Source organism: Oncorhynchus masou, unplaced genomic scaffold (genome assembly GCF_036934945.1).
Source record: "Oncorhynchus masou masou isolate Uvic2021 unplaced genomic scaffold, UVic_Omas_1.1 unplaced_scaffold_2___fragment_2___debris, whole genome shotgun sequence".
NCBI lineage: Eukaryota > Metazoa > Chordata > Actinopteri > Salmoniformes > Salmonidae > Oncorhynchus > Oncorhynchus masou.
Window position 1 is genome coordinate 416,986 of NW_027016544.1, and position 25,726 is coordinate 442,711.

At 43.2% G+C, this 25,726-nt stretch overlaps 1 protein-coding gene across 1 annotated transcript in view; it reads left to right on the forward strand.

Moving 5' to 3' along the window:
* Window positions 1-20,406, forward strand: part of LOC135538703 (cadherin-7-like) — a 128,336-nt gene extending 107,930 nt beyond the window's left edge. The window contains exons 10-12 of the mRNA XM_064964606.1: window positions 8,900-9,017; window positions 14,917-15,168; window positions 18,788-20,406. Coding sequence (XP_064820678.1) covers window positions 8,900-9,017; window positions 14,917-15,168; window positions 18,788-19,302 — 885 coding nt within the window. The 3' untranslated portion in view covers window positions 19,303-20,406. The remainder of the gene's footprint in view (window positions 1-8,899; window positions 9,018-14,916; window positions 15,169-18,787) is intronic.
* The last annotated feature ends 5,320 nt before the right edge of the window (window positions 20,407-25,726 follow it).

Consider the following 25,726-nt stretch of genomic DNA (forward strand, 5'->3'; position numbering starts at 1 on the left):
CCAGTGCAGGCTATTCCACCTCGCCGCACTGGCAGGGCGACCGGGAGCATGCAACCAGGTAGGGTTGGGCAGGCTCGGTGCTCAAGAGCTCCAGTGCGCCTGCACGGTCCGGTCTATCTGTCACCACCTCCACGCACCAGCCCTCCGCTCTCCGGCTCATCCTTACAGGTGCTCCCGCCTGTCCAGCGCTGCCGGAGCCTTCCTCTCCAGCGCTGCCGGAGTCTCCTGCCTGTTCAGCGCTGCCGGAGCCTTCCTCCTCTACAGCGCTGCCGGAGTCTCCCACCTGTTCAGCGCTGCCGGAGTCTCCCGCCTATTTGGTGCTGCCAGAGCTCCCGCCCCTCAGTCCTGAGGCGCTAGAGCCCCTCATTCCAGAGGCGCCAGAGCTACTCAGTCCAGCGCCATCAGAGTCGTCAGTCTGCCCAGCGCCATCTGAGCTACCCGTCTGCCCAGCGCCGCCTGAGCCACCCGTCTGCCCAGCGCCGCCTGAGCCACCCGTCTGCCCAGCGCCGCCTAAGCCACCCGTCTGCCCAGCGCCGCCTAAGCCACCCGTCTGCCCAGCGCCGCCTGAGCCACCCATCTGCCTAGCGCTGCCTGAGCCACCGCCTGAGCCACCCGTCTGCCCAGCGCCGCCTGAGCCACCCGTCTGCCCAGCCACCCGTCTGCCCAGCGCCGCCTGCCCAGCGCCGCCTGAGCCACCCGTCTGCCCAGCGCCGCCTAAGCCACCCGTCTGCCCAGCACCGCCTAAGCCACCCGTCTGCCCAGCGCCGCCTAAGCCACCCGTCTGCCCTGCGCCGTCAGTGCCGCCAGTCTGCAAGGTGCCGCCAGTCTGCAAGGAGCCGCCAGTGCCGCCAGTCTGTAAGGAGCCGCCAGTGCCGCCAGTCAGCCAGGGGCCGCCAGTGCCGCCAGTCAGCCAGGGGCCGCCAGTGCCGCCAGTCAGCCATGGGCCGCCAGTCAGCCAGGGGCCGCCAGTGCCGCCAGGGGCAGGGGCAGCCAGTGCCGCCAGTCAGCCCGGGCCGCCAGTGCCCCTCAGCCCAGAGGCGCCAGTGCCCCTCAGCCCAGAGGCGCCAGTGCCCCTCAGCCCAGAGGCGCCAGTGCCCCTCAGCCCAGAGGCGCCAGTGCCCCTCAGCCCAGAGGCGCCAGTGCCCCTCAGCCCAGAGGCGCCAGTGCCCCTCAGCCCAGAGGCGCCAGTGCCCCTCAGCCCAGAGGCGCCAGTGCCCCTCAGCCCAGAGGCGCCAGAGCCCCTCAGCCCAGAGGCGCCAGAGCCCCCGCCCCTCTGTCCAGAGCTTCCGCCCCTCTCTCCAGAGCTTCTGCCCCTCAGTACAGTGGGATCATTTAGTAGGGTTGCCGTGGTTAGGAGGCCACGGAAGCGGACAAGGACACCGCGGACAGATGCCCACCCAGACCCTCCCCAATAGGTTCAGGTTTTGCGGCCGGGGTCCGCACCTTGGAGTGGGGGGGGGTACTGTCACACCCTGACCATAGTTTGCTTTGTATGTTTCTATGTTTTGTTTGGTCAGGGTGTGATATGAGTGGGCATTCTATGTTGTGTTTCTAGTTTGTCTGTTTCTGTGTTTGGCCTGATATGGTTCGCAATCAGAGGCAGGTGTTAGTCATTGTCTCTGATTGGGAACCATATTTAGGTAGCCTGTTTGGTGTTGGGTTTTGTGGGTGATTGTTCCTGTGTTAGTTTGCACCAGTATAGGCTGTTTAGGTTTTCTCGTTACGTTTATTATTTTTGTACTGTTCGTGTTCTTTTTTTCATTAAACATGAATCTAAATAGCCACGCTGCATTTTGGTCCTCCTCTCCTTCGAGTCAAGAAAACCGTTACATTAACATGGCATAAGTCATGGCAAATTGTGTAGAAATGCAGAAAATTTGCATTTAAAACGGCAAAAAATCTCTCCCCATCCCATGGCATAATGTGTAGAATTTCCGGAAAGTAGCTATAAAACACAGTACATGGGATTCTAACACATATCATAAATACAGGCACATTTCATGGCATCATAATTAATAAAAACAACATGATATTATCCTAAACTGCCAGATTACATTTAAACTAGTGATGCACCGATATGAGATTTTTGGCCGATACCGATAACCAATATTGAAAATTTTAGCGGCCTTTTAAGCATTCTAGTACAGTTAAAAGTTAACACACACACATGTATGCCGCGGTCTAAGGCACGGCATCTTCGTGTAAGAGGCGTCACTACAGCCCCTGGTTTGAATCCAGGCTGTATCACATCCGGCTGTGATTGGGAGCTCCATAAAGTGGTGCAGAATTGGCCCAGGTTTGGCCGGGGTAGGCCGTCATTGTAAATAAGAATTTGTTCTTACTGACTTGCCTAGTTAACTAAAGGTTACACACATACACACACCACACTGATCAAAAATGTATTTTGTTGGCATTTACGTCCCCATTATCAGTAAAATATAATCAAAACCTATTTTTTTCACTTACTTGCTTTGCTGTTTTGTTGTTTATTTGTTCAGTCGTTTTATTCTCAACCAGGATTTCTATGGAATGCTGTTTGAGTCTTTGCTATGGAACACCGTTTGGGTCTTTGGGTGTCAAACAAGAAAACAAGGAACAGTAGATGTATGACTGCACGTCACATTTAACGCGTTCATACATTTTTTATGTAGTTATTACACATTGATTACACTATCACTTGCATTACATGTCACAACGATTCATCAATACGTATGCTATGATGCTGGTAAAGTTGTCTCGCACACCTACAGTGCTGGTTGTTTGTTTGGATGCAAACAATGTTCTTCCCCAAAAACATAGCAAAACAACATAATCTGTTTCAGTAGCTATATAGTTAGCGAGCTAACTATATAGCTAGGTGTTATCATCTAAAATAACCCTCAAATTGATTAGACAGTTTTCATTTGATTCATGGTGGTCGGACTCATCTATATGAAGCTAGCCACAATAAGGATTAGCCACGATAGTGGATTTTGGGTTAGCCTTCAAAATTAAAGTACCGCACAATTATACTATTTGTATTCATTTGCATCAATGTCAATTATAAACTTTTATTTTGAAGGCAAACTGCAAATTCCACTATTGTGCCTAATCCTTATTGTGGCTGGCTTCACAACACATAACCATGCTTCTACACTTGCATTGCTTGCTGTTTGGGGTTTTAGGCTGGGTTTCTGTACAGCACTTTGTGACATCAGCTGATGTAAGAAGGGCTTTATAAATACATTTGATTGATTTGATTGATAACCAAGCCCAGTCAAGCCTCACTAGCCAAATGAAGCTAGTTGGCTGCTCATAACATTAGCTTTGGGCAACAGGGTTAAGTAGCTGGCTAGCTATTTATTTTCATGAACTGAAGTTCAATTTCAATAGGCGAACAACAAGTGGCAACCTCGCTAATACTTACTCACAAGGATTGCTAAGAATAATGAAAATGACTGCAGTTTCTACTGGTCATTGTTTTCAGGCTGGTTGTATTGGTGCTAGCTAGGTACCAAGCTAAAGCTAGCAACCCCAGAAGTTGCGGTTGAACAAATGATGCTTTATTACCAATGCGGTATTGTAAACACATCGTTCGTGGCCGGTGTTTGTTTGTTTGCAGACTTTTTTGTACGGCTTTGACGGTGCTACTGTATCTTTTTTGACATGCAAAGACCCAAACGGCGTTCCATAGTATGTTTGTCTTGAAGCTAATAGTAGTGACCATATTACTGTGGAACTCTGTAGGAAAACATCTGAAAAATAGAGCACTTGGTAGTGTGTACCGGTGCTCGACCTGTCGGCGAAAGCCAACATCACCCACCACAGAGAACTGTTGATTGTCAAGGGCAATGCATTCCATTATCTTGGCTTAGATGGATTTCACCTTCGGGAGTTGTCTCGCTGAAATTTTCTTACTCTTTCAATTGACTGCTCGATCCACACAGCAGACATTGTGGGCTAGGTTATGAATGCTTTGTTGCACGTTTAGTGCAACATTTTACATGGCGTCATTACGGCATGTACCAAGGTGATATAAGTATGCATGTCAGCTTTGACATCAGTTTTGCACATCGGCGTTCAACTAGACATTGGTCGATACCGATGTTGTCATTTTTAGCTAATATCGACTTATTCCGATAAGTTCACCGATATATTGTGCATCCCTAATTTAAACCAAGTATTGTTCTGCATATCTAAGCATAACTCTTGAGCTGTCTGTTTCCTCCTGATGGGTGGTTCTGTTTTTAAAGAAACAAAATATGCTTCTCTGCATCTCTGCCAAAATCTGGGTAAAAGACTGAAAGGAATGTATCTTATTCAGTACATTTAGTAATTGCTTGCAGTAATTAATTGCAGGCATAACAGCTAAGATAGTTAGACAAGCTACTCTAACTTGATTGATAGACTGAAATGGCTTGGTAAACTCTTAGACAAAAGGGCCCCAAAAAGGTTCTCTGCAGAGAGATAGGATTCTACCAAGAACTGTTTTGATCAGAAGAACCCTTTTCGGAAAACAAGGGTTCTTTGTAAGGTGAGGGGTTCTACCTAGAACCTATACATTCCTAAGAAACGTTTTTGGAAGAAATCTGGAAGAAATTTTATTTTTGGAAGAAATGTATTTGATGATTCTTTGGAAGGCAATAAGGATGATTTGGAATCCAAGAAGGGTTCTACATAGAACCATATGTAACATTTCCCAGCGTACTCTATTTCAGCGAGATTTTCAAGTGTTTGTTTTACTGTAATAATTAAAACTATGTTTTTGCATGTACATTGCTTAGTTGATTAATTTTATGCTACACAAAGATAAGTAACATACAGTTTCCTAAACAAATTATATCTGTTAATAATTAGATTTATTGTACCCATTACTAAGATGGTTTTTCCAGTTTAGATGATTGAGGTAGTCTCTGTATTCAGTCTTCCTTACCATGGAAATCATTCTGAATGCAGGTTGTAGGTGATGAAAAATATTGTAACTCTGGCTGGACTCTAATAGGAATTACACATCAATTTGCAAGCAAGTATAATTTGACTGGCAGGCCTGATGTAGCCTGTAAACCAGGTGATTTCTAACACCGCTGTGTTAGGGAATAATTAAGCTCTCAAATAAAGGCCTTATGGTATACGCAATTGTCATTGTCATTTAATTTTAAAGGTTGATAAGGCTGATTGAGCTGTTCATAGAGGGTTCTTGGAAGAACCCTCCAAAGATAAAAGGGTTATTGGTAGAACTCTTCACAGATCATTCTAGGAAGAACATTTATATAGAGAGTTCTAGGTAGTACCATATACAGGGGGTTCTTTGAAGAACCCTAGATAAAGGGTTCTAGATGGAACCCTTTGCAATGGTTTCTGGCCAGCACCAAAAAGGGTCCCCTATGGGGAAAAACCAAAGAAACCTGTATGGTTCAACTTAGCACCTTTTTCTAAGAGTATTAGCTAGTTATGAGGTTGGTGTTGGAACATTGCTGCGGGGGCCTTGCTTCCATGTAGGCCAGTCAAGTTCTTACACACTGATCTCGACAAACAATTTCTGAACTAACTTGTTAGAAAGGTGGCATCCTCTGATGGTGCCACGTTGAAAGTCACTGAGCTCTTCCGTAAGGCCATTCTACTGCTAATGTTTGTCAATGGAGATTGTATGGCTATGTGCTCAATTTTATACACCTGTCAGCAACGGGTGTGGCTGAAATAGCCAAATCCACTAATTAGAAGGTAGTGTAGCGTAATAAAATTAATTTACAAAACATACTTCCTGCCATTCCTGCTTATTACCGGCAGCTACAATCAAATCAAATGCTGTCTGTCACTACTCTCTCTCTCCTCCTCCACTGATGATACAGTCTGCATGCACCAGACTAGAGCATCTAGTGTCTTGCCTAGTATTCCTTTGAAGGAACCACTTACTAGCGAGAATAAAGGGGGGGTACTCCTTGCCTGGTCCCGTCAGTGTGCCCTCTCCGCAAAATAGAGCTGACATATCTTTTATAAATAATGAGCAAATAAAATGTTATTTCTCACATGCTTTGTAAACAATAGGTGTGGAATAACGGTGAAATGCTTCAATTCTTCTCAGCAATGCAGAGAGAAAGATAATAGAGAAATAATAGAAAAGTAAAACACGTAATAATAAAAATAATAATAGATACACAATGAGTAACTGTAACAGTAGCAGCAGCGTGTGTGATGGGTCAAAAAAACAGTTTGTGGAAAAAGTGTCTATGCAGATAGTCCGAGTAGCTATTTGATTAACTATTTACCTAACTACTGTATTTAGCAGACTGAAGGCTTGGGGATAGAAACTGTTCAGTGTCCTATTGGTTCCAGACTTGGTGTATAGGTACCACTTGCCATGTGGTAGCAGAGAGAGCAGCCTATGACTTGGGTGGCTGGAGTCTTTGACAATTTTTAGGGCCTTCCTCTGACACTGCCTGGTATAGATGGCAGGGACCTCGGTCCCAGTGATGTACTGGGCTGTCCTCACTACCCTCTGTAGCACCTTGCAGTCTGATATCAAGCAGTTGCCATAACAAGCGGTGATGCAGCCAGTCAAGATGCTCTCAATGGTGCAGCTGTAGAACCTTTTGAAGATCTGAGGACCCATGCCAAATCTTTTCAGTTTCCATTTTCATGGACTCTTTACAACTGTGTTGGTGTGTTTGAACCATGACAGATCCTTAGTGCTGTGGATACCGAGGAACTTGAAGCTCTCAACCCACTTCACAACAGCCCCGTCGATGTGAATAGGGGCATGCTTGGCCCTCTATTTCTTGTAGTCCACGATCAGCTCCTTTGTCTTGCTGACGTTGAGGTTGTTGTCCTGGCACCACACTGCCAGGTCTCGGACCTCCTCCCTACAGGTTGCCTCATCATTGTTGGTGATCAGGCCTACCATTGTTGTCTCATCAGCAAACGTAATGATAATGTTGGAGTTGTGCATGGCCAGGCAGTTGTGGGTGAACAGGGAGTACAATAGGGGACCAAGCACGCACCTCTGAGGGGCTCCCATGTTAAGGATTAGCGTGGCAGATGTGTTGCTGTACCCGGAGTGGCCAGTCAGGAAATCCAGGATAAAGTTGCAGAGGGAGGTGTTCATTCCCAGGGTCCTTAGCTTCATGATAAGCTTGTTGAACTCTAAGCTTTAGTGAATGAACATCATTCTCACATAGGTATTCCTTTTGTCCCGGTGGGAAATGGTAGCGTGGAGTGCATTTGAGATTGCATCGTCTGTGGCTCTTTTGGGGCAATATGTGAATTGGAGTGGGTCCAGGGTGTCTGGGATGATGGTGTTAATGAGAGCCATGACCAGCCTTTCAAAGCATTTCATGGCTACAGATGTGATAGTCATTCAGACAGTTTACCTTTGTATTCTTGGGCACAGGGACTTTGGTGGTCTGCTTGAAACATGTAGGTATTACAGACTGGGTGAGGGATAGGCTGAGCATGTCAGTGAAGACAAGTTGATAAACGTTGGCTTAAAAAGTTTAGTAATTAATGTAACGTGTGAAGAAAAAAAACTACAAATCTGAGGGGGCATGAAGCCTCAGACTATATTGGGAATAGGGTGCCGTTTGGATGTATCCTAGCTCTCACAGAGCAGTTGGATCTCCTACTGCAACTGAACATGGGGATGTGTCCACTTAGAGAAGCACCACACATAGACTGCTACATAATGCTGGTGTTGACACAAGTCTGTGTCGAATTTGTTAAGCTAAATGTTAGTTCATTGTACTTAGATATAAGCAGAGCCACCTGAAGCAGGGGTGCTGCAACACCCCCTGAAAAATCTAAATAAACAAATAAACTAAAAACATTTATTTAAAAATAATAATAATTCACAAAGGAGTGCACTGGGCCTTTACGAGTCCTGTATTAGCGGACCGATATAGCCGTCTGCACCCCGACCCCCAACAGCACCCCCACCCCAATTCTTCACACAACTATGGATAAAAGCAGACATTTTACATGTTAAATGTTGGTTTATGAGGAGTTATGCTAGTGGATATAGGTTTAAGTGGCAATGTGTTTTTCTTTATTGACATAATTCAGTATCTGGTACAACAGATAGTAACACATTTTTCCTCCATCCTCTTTAGCTAAAGCTGTTTTTATTCACAATGAAAAAGAGGAGGGTAAAACATTTAATTTTTGTGTAATGAGATTGTTTTCCGCCAAAATGTATTTTCTTCCAAAAATGTAACATATATATCAAACATCCAGCCTGTAAGGATGTCCAATCTGGCACGCAAGTGTTTTGAGTAAAACAGTTGAATAATATAATGATATATATTATATTATTCAGCTGTTTAACTCAAAACACCTGCGTACCAGATTGGTCCTCTTCACGGGCTGAATGTTTGATACGCCTGGCATTGGCATTGCTAAGTTGTCCCTACATTGTAACCTAAGAAGAAAACAGACTATGTTTTGCTGAGAAAATCGATTCCGGAGCTTTTTTCTCATCCCTAAAAAGCTGCATTAGGCTCCTCTTGCCAAATAAGCACTTACTGCAAGTGATAAGTGATGTAAAACCATAGCCAACATCATAAAATAAACATTTCATAAATCAAAATCAAGTTTATTTGTACCAATTTACTCACTCTATTGCCTTGGCCTTGTGTTAAAAGAAATGTATGCTAGTTTGTAAATTAATCAAAACATGAGAAAGCATAGCAGTTCACCATGTTCAACCAGCACTGTTAATTCTTACGGATATTCCTGAATAAAACAAAGAAACTGTGGCTATGGACTAATGACCCATTAGCCCAAACCAATTAATACTTTTCATTAATCAATCAATCAACCAATCAGCTTCACAATTTGGGGTTGTCATTAGGGGTCCAACCAATCAGAGTGGTTGTGTGTTCCATGTGTTCCGAGTACCATACAATCAGAGTGGTTATGTGTTGCACAGGTCATCCAGACTATCAGCGCTGTGGACAAGGATGAGCCTCCCAGTGGTCATCGCTTTTACTTTGCCCTGCCTCCATCTGTGGCCGGCAACTCCAACTTCACTCTCCGAGACAACAAAGGTAGGTGTTTTCTCCTCGTCAAAGTACATCAATTAACAGTCCATTACTGACAACAGAGAAGAATGTGAGGAAAACGTTAAATCAAAAGGGATTAGAGTTTGTAAGGACTACAAATCCAGGGTCAACTATGGCCATAACAGTCCTGCAAGTATGGATTGAGAAGTCTTTCTTGTCCATGTTTGATTTTTCAAACATGAGATATTTCAAGACCTTTTTGATTGGTAGTAGTTGCTGAAACAAACTTTCTGAGGATGATTCTGATGGCTTATTCATGTCTGTTTCACCTTTAAATCAATGTTATGGATAGGAATATCCACGAATGTTAATTGCAGGTTTAGATGTGTGGAGGCAAAAACAGGTTTTGAAATGTAATGACTAAATTTGAAAGTATAATTTAATCTCTAATGGTATCATGCCCATTTGCACAAAATATTTTCCTCCTCTGTAAATATTGTCTGGTCTTCTATTCCTCACTTGTTATGATTCATATATCACTGCTGGTCAAGTACATTTGGAAATCAAACCAACAATGTAATTTCTCAACGGGTGGCATAGAAGAGAATGGAATATCTCTGATATCTTACATTATATGAATTATTGGCTCCATTTGTTGATTTTCTTGTATTCTCCTTGTTAATTGAAAAGAGAACATAATGGCACGTACAACAAACTCCAAAGCTAGTCGCTGGTGCTGTACCATATGTATTCCTGCAAATGACCAATAGACTATGTGATCTGTGAGATACAGCATTTCATTTATACTGAACAGAAAATATAAACACAACATGCAACAATTTCAAAGATTTTACTGAGTTACCGTTCACAGGAGGAAATCAGTCAATTGAAATAAATAAATTAGCCCTAATCTATGTCATATGACTGGGCAGGGGCGCAGTCATGGGTGGATCTGGGAGGGCATAGGCCCACCCACTCTGTAGCCAGGTCCCACGATCCTGCAGGTTAAGAAGCTGGATGTGGTGGTTCTGGGCTGGCATGGTTAAACGTGGTCTGCAGTTGTGAGGCCGGCTGGACATAGGGCTGTTACGGTGAATGTATTACTGCCACACCGGTTGTCATGAGTCATGACAACAGTCAAATTCCACATGAGTGTTTAGTCAAGGTAGTTGATGCTGCTGATGGTCATTAGTAGCCTACCAAACATGATAACTGCCTGGTACTCAGCACTCTATTGTCTATGTAATCTCTCTGACATCAATGCAAATATAATTGAACATCTAATCAAACACTTCATGAGAGTCCATGAGCTCAAGTTGTGCAACATTTCTATAGGCTAACAATTGCATGAGAAAACAGAGTGGTGGCCTCTATTAAAAAGAGGAGGATCCCATCAGCTTTCTATAGACTACTACCTACTATATTTATTTTTCATCTTCCCTAATATTAAGCACATTGCTTCTCTTTACAGCAGGAGTATAGTCTACCAGTCTGGCATGAAAATGAATCACCTGTTTCGAGACAGGTGCACTGTAATGGTCCATTCTAAATCAAAACAAATTTCAAACATATATTATTTAGTCTATGTAATGACAAGATTAAATCAAGAATCATGTGATAGGTGACAATATTAGCATATCACTTGTGAATGATGTATTATCACTTGTGAATTATATATTATCTCTTGTGAATGACATATTATCACTTGTGAATGACATATTATCACTTGTGAATGACATATTATCACTTGTGAATGACATATTATCACTTGTGAATGACATATTATCACTTGTGTACGATCCCCAGCTGTTACGCATGCTTTTTTTGAGTGACTTTTTCAAATCATAATCGCACACCTCATATAGCCTAGCCCATAGGCCTATATGTTTTGATAAGGTTTGTATCACAACTAAAGTAGCCAAAAAACTTCTTAAAATTACGCACATTAATCCACTTTACAACTGGTGTAGAGCCTACATGGCATACATACACAGCAAATGAGTTTCAAGTTTGGGGAAGATAATTTTCACCATAAAAATACACATTTATAATGAAACCATTACATGCATAATCACATTTGTTGCTTAAAACAGGTTTTTTGATGCCAGTGGTTGTATTAATTTGGGATCTATCGCATCCCACAACTATCCCTGACTATGTTTATAATATTTATGTCTCGCACAGAATAGAATAGGTCAACTTTTGTGCTATGGGGGATAGTAGATTGACATAGGCTAGTGTTTTTGCTGTTCGTTAGGCCTCATCATCTTGTTGACTGACGAAAAGTAAATGTGGACAGTTTTTCCAATATCTTCAATATGGGCAGTTGCGAGGAGTGCAGTTGCGTCTCCGATGTGTCTGTCTTCAGTTGTAGCCTGTGTGCGAAAGACCGATCACATGACAGAGAGCCATGTAAGTTAGAGGTGCTTCAGCAGGCAGCTGGGAGAAGGGAATAATAATCATTATATTCAGCCAAAGGGCACAACGACCACTGACCGCAAAAGGCATGGATTTTTTAGGGGTCATTACGGCCACACAAATGAGATGGCATTATCAAGTGCTTGTCAAGTTGTAAATGAGTGACTGACGAAGTACATAACAAAAATTAAACAAAGCTCATGCCTTTCATGCAACTTTTTTCAAATCCTGTATTCCAGTCGCATCATGCAGCCTTAGAATGTATTAAAAAATCTAAACATATAGCCCAATATTTGTATCACAACTATGTAGTCAGCTATGTTCAATTGTATTCTTCGAACTATAAAATAACATAAAATAATGCCAAGGACTTCGAAGCAAATCTTGTCTGCTAAATCAACTAGTGTAGGCCACAGCAACATGGCATAGACAGATCAGGGCCTAACATAAGGACAACTCAGACTATGCTATCCTGTTCTTCTGAAATAGACTACATTAGACTACAAATTAGACTACATACTTCATATCATGTTTCTTTAGACCAGATCAAATCATGGATTTATTGTGAAGGTGAATGCTATATTACATGGATTTGTTAGACTTTTCAAATGTAGATGTTCCAAAGGTCTTCATTAGTTTCTTGTAGGCTATGCGTGAAAGCCAGGAAACGCTAAATGTGTTTATCTTAATTAATGGTTAATTACCATGAGACCGGCAGTTATTTGCTTGACAATCACCTGCTGACAAAATGTTATGACTGCCAAATTCTCTAAAACGTCATTGGAAGTGGCTAATGTTAGTGAAATGTACATTCAATTATCTGGAAACAGCTCTGTTGGACATTCCTGCAGTCAGCAAGCCAATTCCTCACTCCCTCAACTTGAGACATCTGTGGCATTGTGTTGTGATAAAACTGCACATTTTAGTGGCCTTTTATTGTCCCCAACACACGGTGCACCTGTGTAATGATCATGCTGTTTAATCAGCTTCTTGGTATGCTACACCTGTCAGGTGGATGGATTATCTTGGCAAGGGAGAAATGCACCCTAACAGGGATGTTGTAAAAGCTTGTCATTGGTGGAAGAAGGTGAGGACCAATGCGCAGCGTGGTAAATGTTCATATTCTTTAATGAAACAACCGAACACTGAAAAAACAACAAAACAACAAGCAAACAGTCCTGTACGGTGAAGAAAAACACAGAACAGAAAATAATAAACTATACTAAAACAAAGACATAACAAAAAGAACGAAGGTCAGAATGTGACAGTAACCCCCGCCCCCAAAGGTGCGGACTCCGGCCGCAAAACCTGAACCTATAGGGGAGGGTCTGGGTGGGCGTCTGTCTGCGGTGGCGGCTCTGGCGCGGGACGTGGACCCCACTCCACCATAGTCTTTGCCCGCTTCTTTCCCTGCCTCAGTGGCGCCTTTAGAGCGTCGACCCTCGCCGCCGACCTCAGACTGGGGACCCTAGCAGCGGGCCCCGAATGGATGGGGAGATTCCGGCAGCGCCGGAGTGAAGGGCAGCTCCTGACTGGCGGGCGGCTCCGGCAGCTCCTGACTGGCGGGCGGCTCTGGCAGCTCAGGACAGACGGGGGACTCTGGCAGCTCTGGACAGACGGGCGACTCTGGCAGCTCAGGACAGACGGGCGACTCTGGCAGCTCAGGACAGACGGGCGACTCTGGCAGCTCAGGACAGACGGGCGACTGGCAGCTCAGGACGGACGGGCGACTCTGGCAGCTCAGGACAGACGGGCGACAATGGCAGCTAAGGACAGACGGGCGACTCTGGCAGCTCAAGACAGACGGGACACTCTGGCAGCTCAGGACAGACGGGACACTCCTGCAGCTCAGGACAGGAGGGAGCACGGAGAGACAGCCTGGTGCGTGGGGCTGCCACCGGAGGCCTGGTGCGTGGAGGAGGCACCGGATAGACCGGACCGTGGAGGCGCACTGGAGGTCTCAAGCACCAAGCCTGCACAACCCTACCTGGCTGGATACTCCCCATCGCCAGGCCAGTGCGGCAAGGTGGAGACCGTACTGGGCTGTGCTGGCGAACCTGGGACACCGTGCGTAGGGCTGGTTCCATGTACCCCGGCCCAAGGAGACCAGATGCGCTGAGCCGGCTTCATAGTATCTGGCTCGATGCCCACTTTAGCCCGGCCGATATGAGGTGCTGCGATGTAACGCACCGGGCTATGCCTGCGCACCGGGGACACCGTGCGCCTCACGGCATAACACGGTGCCTGCCCGGTCCACCTTTCTCCACGGTAAGCACGGGGAGTTGGCTCAGGTCTCCTACCTGACTAAGCCACACTCCCCATGTGCCCCCCCCAAGACATTTTTGGGGCTGCCTCTCATCCCAACCTCGCTGCCATGCTGCCTCTTCATACCACCGCCGCGCAGCTTTTGCTGCCTCCAGCTCTGCCTTGGGGCGGCGATATTCCCCAGCCTGTGCCCAGGGTCCTTCTCCGTCCAGAATCTCCTCCCATGTCCATGAGTCCAGAGATTTCTGCTGCTGCCCGATACCACGCTGCTTGGTCCTTTTTTGGTGGGTGATTCTATAACGCTCGTTGTGGGTGGAAAAGGTAAGGACCAATGCGCAGCGTTGTAAGTGTTCATATTCTTTAATGAAACAACTGAACACTGAAAAAAAACGACAAACGAACAGTCCTGTACGGTGAAGAAAAACACAGAACAGAAAATAATCACCCACAAAACACAGGTGGGAAAAAGCTACCTAAGTACGATTCTCAATCGGAGACAACGAACGACACCTGCCTCTGATTGAGAACCATACCAGGCCAAACACAAAACCACAACATAGAAAAAAAATAACATAGACTACCCACCCAACTCACGCCCTGACCATACTAAAACAAAGACATAACAAAATGAACTAAGGTCAGAACTTGACAGATGTAAACAAATTTGCCCACAAAATTTGAGAGAAATAAGCTTTTTGTGCGTATGGAAACTTTCTGATATATTTTATTTCACCTCATGAAACATGGGACCAACACTTTACATGTTGCGTTCATATTTTTGTTCAGTATATGCTAACAGTATATACTGATTGTTATAAACTGGGTGGTTCGAGCCCTTAAATGCTGATTGGCTCACAGCCGTGGTATATCAGACCGTATATCGGGTATAACAAAACGTTTATTTTTACTGCTCTAATTACTTTGGTAACCAGTTTATAATAGCAATAAGGCACCTCGGGTGTTTGTGGTATATGGCCAATATACCACGGCTAGAGGCTGTATCCAGGCACTCCGCTTTGCGTCATGAATAAGAACAGCACTTAGCCATGGTATATTGGCCATATACAACCCCTCCCCGTGCCTTATTGCTTAATTATACCACAGTTAAATAAATACTGTATGTGTTTACACAGTGCTGTCCTAATACAGACAATGTACTGTTTCAGCTTGTATCAGGACTGTGCAGGTTTTGATCTCTAAATACTCTTCCCCTTCTTCCTTCTTCCTGACTGATCTGGTTTTTCATTTTCCTCCCTTCCAGACAACACGGCGTCCATCGTAACGAAACGTGGAGGATTCCGAAGACGGGAGCAGGTGCTGTACCGACTGCCCGTGTTGATCGTAGACAGTGGAAGCCCCGCGCTCAGTAGCACCAACACCCTATCAGTGAGTGTGTGTGACTGTGACTCGGACGGCGTAGCCCAATCATGTGGGGCGGTGGCGTACACACTTCCTGCTGGCCTCAGTACAGGGGCCCTTGTCGCCATTCTGGGCTGCATCATTACACTCCTGGGTAAGAACAACCGTGATGTCAACTACTGGAGACAGTGTGCATGTTTGAGATACACAGATTCTTCACATGTCTACATAGGTCAACAGATCTTCATCATGCCTGGAGCAATATTTAACCTATCAAATTTGCTATGCATACCTGCACATAATTCACATTCTTATGTTATCTTCAGTTCTTGAATAATCTTTATTTTTTATTTTTTTTATGTACGAGCTTACTAATGTGATGTGTGTGGGTATGGTAATGTCTTTGTGGGTATATGGGCAGGGTATGGGTATAGGATTCTACATTTTGGGCCGGTTTTGACTGTACCTGGGTTTATGAAGTGTGTCTCTCATGATGCTAACACTAGTCCCATTTGCTATGAGCTTTTGTTATTAATGATTCCACATAGATTGAATCAACTAAGCAGCAAATGATTGCCCATGAAATCCAGAGACAAGGTCTTTATACCACAGCACAGTCAGAAGAATAGTTTAATGCACTGGTGAACTTTATTGAAAACTGAGATGGAGTCTAAATAGGATATACAATAACAAACATTTTGGTTTTTTGATAGGGCCAGCCAAAACTCACTTTCATTTATATTTGCACAAATGTGCTTAATTTCTATTGCTAAGGAGAATACTTTTTGTAATGAATGAGATATTGAATGAGAAACACGGTAAAGACGTAGTGGTGGGGCTCTGAACCCAGCATTGCTAATGTGTGCGTGTTTGTCTGTTTGTGTCTGTGTCTGAGTGCGTACACTGTCGGTGGGCGCACGTGTCCTTGTCTGCCTCCATCGGTCTGTGCTGCTTAACTTTGTCTCCTTTTCCCCCATTCTCTCTATCATCCCATTCCCCTTCTCCCTGTTTGACCCTCCCTGCCACCCCCTCTTGCATTAACACCCTGTGCACAACCCTTCCCGTCCTGGCTCCCAAATCTTGCGTGCCTCCATCAAGGCCTATTTCAATCTGCGCTCCTGTAATTGGGGATGTGATTGCGTGTGATTGCATTGTTTTGGTTGAGAGGAGAGCTCAGAAAAAGACCAGAGGTGCTGCTGCCGTCGTCCTCAGGTGCTGTCAGTCCAGGTGTCCTCCAGCCGTAGTAGAATAGAACAGACCTCACAATCTCTCACTCTCTCGCTCTCGCTCTTCTCTCTCTCATCAAAGAAAAGCAGGGCCTCCATCCCCACACCAACAACTTCTATTCATCTTTCATCACTGAGTAGAGTAGCTATAATGACGGGTGGCTAAGATGGCAGGTGAAAATTGAACAGCAACTCCTTGAGATGTACCAACCTGTTTTCTTTGTTGATTGATAAGAGCCCACTTCACAATGTCCATGAGTTTCAACCACTCACCAGCTCACTTACCTATCATATAGTTGTGTGTGTGTGGGTGTGGGTGTGCGTGCGTACGTGCTTACATGGTTGGCTATGTAGTTTTTCTATCAAACTGGACGGTCATTAGTTTTAGGTCCACATGACATTAAGTAACACATCTACTGTTATCATTTAGAAGACATGTCCTCTGTCTTCCACTAAATTGTACACCCTCAAAATATAATATTTTTTCCGAGATCTTTAGCTGTCATCTAAATCCTCTTTGGAGATGAATATCCCCATGGTCATAGTGACATTGAAACTGCAAAAGAAAGTTGGCAAGTCATTATTTGAAACGATTTAGCACCTTTTTATTTTTTGAGGTCCGGTCAGGTGATGCGTCAGACACGACCAATTAGGGCTTTTAAGTAGCACCCCCTCAGCGCCAGACGTCTGTTGCCATGACTATTGTCACTCAAACCAAATTATTTTCTCACTACCCTGGCCACTCTAATTCTGAATTTGCCTGACTATGAAAAAGTGGAGGACCAGAGTCCCAACTACTCATATATGACTTATTGAGTGATTAGTGATGCTTAACACAACTACTGGGAAAGCAAGAGATAATTATGCTTATATAATAGTACATAGCAGTAGACCGTAGTGTATTCTCCCCCTACACAAGTAGTTTGTTTATCTGTGATCTAAATTAGTTGAGTAGAGGCAATACACCAAATGTATCATTTTATTGACAAACATTATTGTCTCCATGAGACATATTGTCCTCATAATGATGTGTCCATTAGTCCTTTTGCCATCAGAATGTAGTTGTCTTTTACAATTATGCAGCAATATGGGAGGTGTGTGGTTTGTGAGTGACACAGTCAGTGAATAATCAGCCTGAGGTTTAGACAGAGCTAAGCAAGCAGAGTGGCGATGATGAGGAGGGGTCTTTTTGCTTCAGTTCATTATAATGATGTACACTAGCAAGGAGAGCCATGGCAGCACAGAAAACTCTGCTTGCACAGTATTGATTGTGCTTGATGGATCTTTTAAACAATTCAATTACAGCAAATCCAGGATAACATCAAATAGATTTTGTTTGTTTTTTGTTTGTTTACCATCTGCATCTATGCAGTGTTGATCCACTCTAAAGAGGGAATTTATTCATATGAAGGCTGGCTGAATAATGTCTAGTGTGATGGTCATTGTATTGAAGCCGCTTGATGACTGTCACAGTGGGTTCTTTTGTATGCTTGGCCATCTTCCTGCAGCCACTCGTAAGGCATGATTGGCTCCTGGCCAACTCCCAGTATGTGATGATGAGGCACAGCATAGCGCCTTCTAGGTATTCAACCCTGTAAAGCTTTGCTGGAAAGCAATGAAGATATTCTCTTTCATTGTGCCACCATATCATGATTCATCTGGAAAAGCATTACCGAACTGAATGGAATCTGGAGAGCTCTTAAGCTCCTATACAATCAGAGGTGGACCAATGTACTATTCTCCTCATTGATTCCAAGGGATGTGTCATCTTTCAAAATAGCATTTCACTAAAGCCATACAATTACACACATAGAAAATTATATCAACATTCCAAATAATGGTAGTAGTGGTAGTAGCAGTAGTGAGGGAAACAGACCAGTGGTATTGACAGATTAAACCATGGTTGAGTAGTACCATGGGTGGAGTAGTAACACACTGTAGCTATTAGAGCCATGCATTCAGAAGCCAGTCACCAAACAGCAGTCAAAAGGCTCTCCATTCATCAGTGTCTCCCCGAGCGTTTTATGTAGCACCCCCACCCCTTCCAGCTTCTCCATTTGCTCTCTTATTACGAGGTGTGAAGCGGTGTTTGCCTTCGTTTTCCCAGGCCCTTCTCTCTAGCCCGCGGAAGCCAGACGCAGCAAAGGGAAGAAATATGGTCCCACAATGCGATATTTCACTGGCACCAGTGCGACGTTGATGGATGAAGGATCATTAGACATTTGCCAGTTTGCTTCGGTGTGGAGAGTTATTTTCAGCAATAATATATGGGACCAGGGATTGGAGAGGGTGCCTAGAAGTTCAGAAAATTCCGGTTTCAGGAAGTTTTCTGTCCGTTTGGAAGTGGTGCACAAAATGGAGGATGGAGGAGAGAAATGTATTGATGCAAAGACACTGTTTCAATGTTTTATTTTCACATTCATCAAATATGAGCTATTATTTTCCGTAGATTTATCATCCAAATGTACTGTGCCTTTATATTGAATAAGTATCCTAATGCTGATGGTTAATCAACATGGACTCAGACTCTTCTCTTTCCTTGTTCAGTGATGGTGCTGCTGATTGTGTCGATGCGTCGGAGGAAGAAGGAGCCCTTGATCCTGGAGGAGGAGAGGGACGTGAGGGAGAACATCGTCCGCTACGACGATGAAGGTGGAGGAGAGGAGGACACTGAGGCCTTCGACATGGTGGCCCTCCGCAACCTCAATGTCATCAGAGACCCCAAGGTCCGACGAGACGTCACCCCTGACACCCCCACCTTCTTCCCCTACCCGAGATCCTCCTCCTCGCTTCCCGTCTACAAGACCCTGCCGGACAACGTGGTGTTCCGAGAGTTCATTTGGGACCGGCTGAAGGACGCAGATGTTGATCCATCAGCTCCGCCGTATGACTCTTTGCAGACGTACGCCTTTGAGGGGAATGGTTCGGTAGCTGAGTCGTTAAGCTCCCTGGAGTCACTAAGTACAGACTCAGAGCAGAACTACGACTATCTCAGCAACTGGGGGCCGCGCTTCAAAAAGCTAGCCGACCTCTACGGCGACGGCAAAAGCGTGTTCTCATAGCCAACATTTTCCCGAACTTATACAAAAATCAACAATGGTAATGTATTGTAATAAAAAAAATATAATTAACAACTAGTCTGCCAAAGTGCAGGGGGCAAGAGTCTGAGGACAAAAGTAAGAAACAAAAAAAAGGTTTGGTTTGTTTACTTGCCTTGGATTTTGGATTTTCAAAAAGGGTGACTTGGCAAGTTTTGACATGTAACTTCAAAAGTGACTTGACTGAAAAGGAAACCTTGTGAGCAAAGACATTAAAAGGTTTCAAAGTTGGGCTGGGGTCCAGCAATCGACTGTGTACGTGGTAGGCTACAGTATATTTATGTGGAGGCACCTGTTCTCTCATTCCTGTGATGGGCACAGACCCAGCAGTCTTGTTTTGATGCATTCCCATGCTCTTTTTGTTAAAAAAAAAACCACTTTCTCCTAGTGCTCGGTCCCCGGCGGCTAATCAGTAGAGTAGTCACTCAACTATTCATTTGAAAGTCGTCAAGAGTGTCAATGTTTTGTTTTTGTTTGGTGTTTTTCAGATTACGAAGGAAAAACTCTTCTTAACTCACAGACTCGAGGAGAAAAAACAAACAAAGAGAAATCAGTCAGTCATATCTTTCAGTGCTATTTGTGACAAGTAGTCAAGTGTACAGATCGGTTGAAGAGGAACCACTACTGTTAAATTCTTGAGAGTTTTGAAATCTGACCTCGTGTCTACAAGAAATTGTGTGTACTGTGGTCTGAGAAAAATAATGCAACTGATCTGTGTGTATCCTTCGATAGGTGCAGGAAAGTATCATCTTTCTCCTCTTAACCTAGCATTTTACAGATGTTACTATGTGGTGTTTGCCTTTGAGTCTATTTTCCTTAGGCCTGACTCTTTCTATTTGCCAAGTCCAATTTTATGTAATACTGATGTAATAACAATGATGTAACATTATGGTTGAGATGGAAAATCCATATCCGGATTGAACCTTCAAATAAAGTATTTTTCATTATTTGCAAAGGAATTTGGAATTCACGGGCCAACATTTACTCTTGCCCAAGGAATTCCGTTGACGTTGTGTTGGACCGTGGAAGATACTTGCAACTTAGGCTTGAATAAAGTGAAGGCTTGTTTGAATGGATTGTTGTACTGGGCTGAGATGGGTCACGTACATAGCTGCAGGAAGATGTTTAGGGGTGCTGCGATTTATTTATTTTTCGCCGGGGGGGGGGCATAATTGTTTTCTGCACGCTATAGACGGCTATATCAGTCCACTAATACAGGACTAGTAAAGACCCAGTGCATTCATTACTTTCATGAGAGACTTTAAAAAATATATATTTGTATTAATATATTCTTTTTTAGTCCGATGTTTTTTTTATTTGATTTTTTAAAATGCTGCAGCACCCTCAGCATCCTACTTCCAGCGGCTATGGTTACATAACAACAACAACAGCAACAACAACAACAAGTATTTCCTGTTGCTCACAGTAACTGCAGTAAATCAGCTTGTCCCAAAAACTATTCTGCAGAATGAAATCATGTCCGCCCATGGTGCACATTTTGTTCATTGATTATGAAGGACACTGTATGGCGAGAATACGGGAGGCAAAGGGAGCATTTTATTTCAAACAAAATGCCTTTTGAACTGTTCCCATTGGAAGTCAACATGTTCATCAAAAAAGTATTCTTATTTATTTTGAAGAAGCAGAATTATATGATGTTGGCAGATGTTTTTATCCTTTTTGCTGACAATAAAAAGGACATTCTGTTCCTCAAAAGACTGAGGGGACTTCTTTCAGTTCTTTTGAACATTAAAACATCTAAGATATGTCCGTGTTTAATTACATTATCAAGGTGTACCACATGCTTTGAGAGAAATAAATGACGGGCTGTTTGAGGAGATGGCGATGCAGAGCTGCCTTTTTGCCTGGCATGAATATCAGCAGGCATAACACACACACACGCACATTTTCTTTGCCTTTGCACAACTCTGGGATCCAGATGGGAGGGGGCGTGGGGGGGGGGTGTACAGACGGAGGAGGAGAGAGAGTTTTCTATTTGTTTCACGTCTCCTCTCGATGAGGCTTTGTACTTGAAAGGCCCGTTGGAGACAAAGCGGCAGACTTGACGCTCTGTAGAGCCGTGTGTGATGAATGGCTTGCACACTGTCGACCCTCTTAAAGAGCCTTTTGCAAATTAGCCAGGCGCTCCTCCTGTGGTGGGATCAGCCCCTTATCTGTGTGTGCAAATAGTTCTGGTCAGATCATGTGAACAGTCGCCTTCACACACATTTTTGCACTCCCCATGGTGTGTGTGCTTGTGTCTGTGTGTTGAGCGAGAAAGAGAGAGAGAGACACCAGGGGGTTGTATATTGCTCAGTCATTAGTTATGAAGGCATTACCTATAGTGCTTACCACGATTTCCCTTTTAAAGTAATTATTATTTATCAAACCATAAAGATATAGATTTGGCCTAATCAGCAATGCAAATGCTTTATTACCGTATAAGGAGGAATTCATCCAATTTACTTGCAGTGAAGATAATGGAGATTTTACGGGATTTTCTGATCGTAAACTACTGAATATGAGATGTCATATCTGGTTGATTGATTGGTTGAATGTTATCTTCAACTCCAGTGTCAACCTTACCTTGGCCTCTGGAACCTTCACTTTAATCAACTAAATATGGAACAGAGAGCTTTATAAACCAGCTCTACAGTGAGAAATTGCTGCACTCAATTGCCCAGTGCCCCAAACACATCTATTTACAATGAATAGTTCATCAGACCAGAACCCTAATATAAAGTCTTAGGGCTCTATTCAATGCGTATTGCAGAAGTTCAGCTTTATAGCGCGACTGACAATTAAAGGCAATGTCCCTGTGGTCGCGGAGACTGCATTCACGGAAAACGCTATATGTGTGGGCTCAATCTGACATGTCCTTTATATTTCTAGCACACAATCTATAATGCTTCAGCCCTTAATAAGATGTTGTTGTTGTTTTTAATCATTGTCATTACCGAATTCCGGTAATTGAAGATGATTTGACACAGGAAGAATTTTGCGTATGGATAGCTCACTGCATGGTTTCCTCTGTATTGATAAAGTTTTGTGATGCAATATGGAGAAGAGGTAGCTTCTCGGGCTCTTTCTCGACAGTTCGCAGAGGTGCCTGAATACAATTGACAGTACCGTAATTCACTGTGATGCAACAGAATGCAATGAGGTTGTTATGCATCTTCACTTGGGCCGGTAAATATGCTCCCTCTCCTTACAGGTATTGATATAGTTTCTGAAGCTTTGAAGAAAAGCAAAGGGAGAACATCTGAGGAATATGAACCATGGGCCATGAAAAGCAAAGATAAGCATGTTCATTTTGGTCCTGCTACTTAAAATACTTTGTCGTATTGGCCACTCAAGAGTTGTAATGCGAAGAGCCAACGATTGGTTAACTTTTTTCACAATCTAATGAACTAATTTAGAAAGATTTGTCAAAGACTGTTTGAGTTATAAGCAGTCAAATCTGCCCTTGAATCCCAGTTAAATTAGTTATATAAATGTTAAATAAAATATATTAATAAATGTGTTGTACGGCACCATACCAATTGACAGACAACAAATCCTTTCAGAAATGTCTAATTCACATCAAAGTGCTACTCCATCATATTCTTGTTGACCTAAACATTATATTTGGATTTTTATTACTAGATGCTTGAACTCACTGACTGAGGCAGACTCGTAGTCTATTCCAAACACTCACCACATACCACACACCACAGACACACAGTACCATCCTGACACCTAGCCCGTTTGCATGTGGAAACAGGGGTGATTAATTGTCATGTCACATACATTCATAATCAGGCCGAGTGTCTTTCGTCTTCCTCAAACTCCCCTCTCATAGTCTCACAATGAAAAATGAATTCTATTTGAGTGTCATACTGTACTGTAGATCAGTCATTTGGTGATCCATCCGCACCCAGTACATTTCTCATAATTCTGCCATTGCAATAAAACCTTACTCTTGGACATACATACTTACTAATGACACTAGTATTCTTATGTTTTTTGACAGATATGGTATTGACTTTCTACAGTAGTTTCAAATAGCAGCCTTTAATATGGTGTTGATGGTTGATAATGACCAGACTGCACCTGTCAATCAAAATCAGGAAAGAGTGTCTCCAGAGACCAGAGCCTGGGGGCACTGAAGAGCATTCAGGAACATGATGGTATCAGGGGCTCAATCTGTACCTCGGCAGATTACACCATGCTGGCCCCTGAGGCTTGGTGGTTTGGGGGGGGGGGGGGGTATTTTCAGGCCCTTGACATTCCACGTTATCATAACCCTTCATCACCAACAAATTGCTCTGATGAGGAGTGGGCAATATTTAGAGACAAGGGAGCGTAGAGGGACATCTTCTTCCTCAGACGATTTCCATTGGAACACTGCTCAATTGGAACACTGCTAATGGAGTCTGACCTATTGGCTGTCTGCAGTTACAATCATTTTCTGTAATAGTAAACTGGTTTCTCAATGTAACATTCACTGTCAATTTGTTTTGCTGTTTCTGGCTGACTCTTGAACTCTTTTTTGCTGTTTCTGGCTGTTTCTGGCTGACTCTAGAACCACGGTAAGATGGTTTGGCAGAAGGAAGGAAGGAAGGAGTTGGATATTCCTTGGTTTCACTCTTGGTATGTTTTCATTTATTCATGTGCTGGAATGAAAATCAGAGAACAAACATACAATCAACAAAATGCCATAATGCATAAATTAAATTATCATAAAGATATTTTCACATGATTCAATAATGGCAAATACAAAAATCAGAAATAATCTACTGAATTTCAACATGACTCAATTTATCTTAAAGGGGCAGTGCAGTTAAAAACTTCAATTTTCTGTTTGTTTTATGACATCTCCACTGAGGAGATGGTCGAAAATTATTCTGAGGTCGAAAATTATGATAATGCCCTTTTGGTGTAAGAGCTCTTTGAAAAAAATGCCTTGGATTGCATCTTATTCAAGTGGGATGGATCTTTTGGCCCACATCATGACATCACAATGTGATCTGATTATATACTAGACCAATGACTGTTCATCTGGGAAAGGGGGTGGGCTATGGACCATCCTATCAGCCAATCAGGGCTGTGCATGTCAATATATTCCAATTTGTTTCCTAATGCCCACACGATCAGACTGAGCATTTCAAAGGCCAAAGGAGGCTCAGGGAAATAAATAATAAAAAATATATTTCGGGGAGTTAAAAAGACTTCAGGGGGGCTTTAAGTAATTTCATAACTCAGACCAGCAATATCTAGCACTAATTAACATCATTCGTCAAATATTATTAAAACCAAATTTACCGCCAAAAGAATAAAGGGAATTGCACTCCGGGAGCCACATATAAGTTTACAAACAATCATGAGATAACTCAAATCAATCATCTGCATTAGGGAAAACAGTTAAATAAAAATAAACACCTATTTACTAACATTTGCTTCTTTGACACACACAAATCAAAGAAAATGATGAACTGTTGCTGGAAAAGTTGGCATGTGAGAAGTTGAAGCGTTTTTAGGGTCATGTCTAGAAGGGATAGAGCTTTCTTTTGCATTTTAGCTAACCCTCACCCCTTTCCTAACAGTAACCTAATTATCCTAACCTGCTATGTTAATTCCAGATACCTGCTGCGAAAGTTCTCCTAACCTGTTATGAAAGGTCAAATCTGACAAAAACTGTATACCATCTAGTCAAACACAGTTTTTAATGTCAACAAAGGTTGTCTATTATATTGACAAGAAATTTGAGAGACTGTTCTAACAATGGAAATACATGTCCTCAAGATGGAAGGCAGGCAGGAGGATGTGAGACCAATTGGGACCATTATAGCCAATGAAGGGCATAATATACACATGTGAACAACATGCCATTAAGATAGATAGAGGATTCATCTGTGCCATTATCAAGTCCGAGAAAGTATGGGCACTACCATTGAGTCTATCTCCATTTAAAGTAATCAATTTTCTTCTTCTTCATTAGCTGATTGATCCCAAATCATAGGAAGAAGCAATATGCCCGGGATAGCATATGGACTGCCTTTTGAAGCCTGTTGTTCATCATATTGTGATTGTCCAGTATATATTAGGGATTGGTTTATATATTAAGAGTATGTGACACAAGGGAGATGTACCTGTCCACAGTTGTTTATTAGGAAAGGGAATTGTACTAATTATCTCTTGTTTTGAATAAAACAACAATTGTGTCTGTCATGTCTGTTGTCACTACCATTGCCACCTAATGTTGCTGCATTCCACCTTCCCTCTTCAAAAGGACCACAATGGAAATAAGTTTTTATGCTTTATTGTGTTATCCTTGATGGTTTTCTTCAATTGTATGTGGAGGCGTTACTGGCTGGAGCGCCCTTATGGTTTATATATGTTTTTAAAT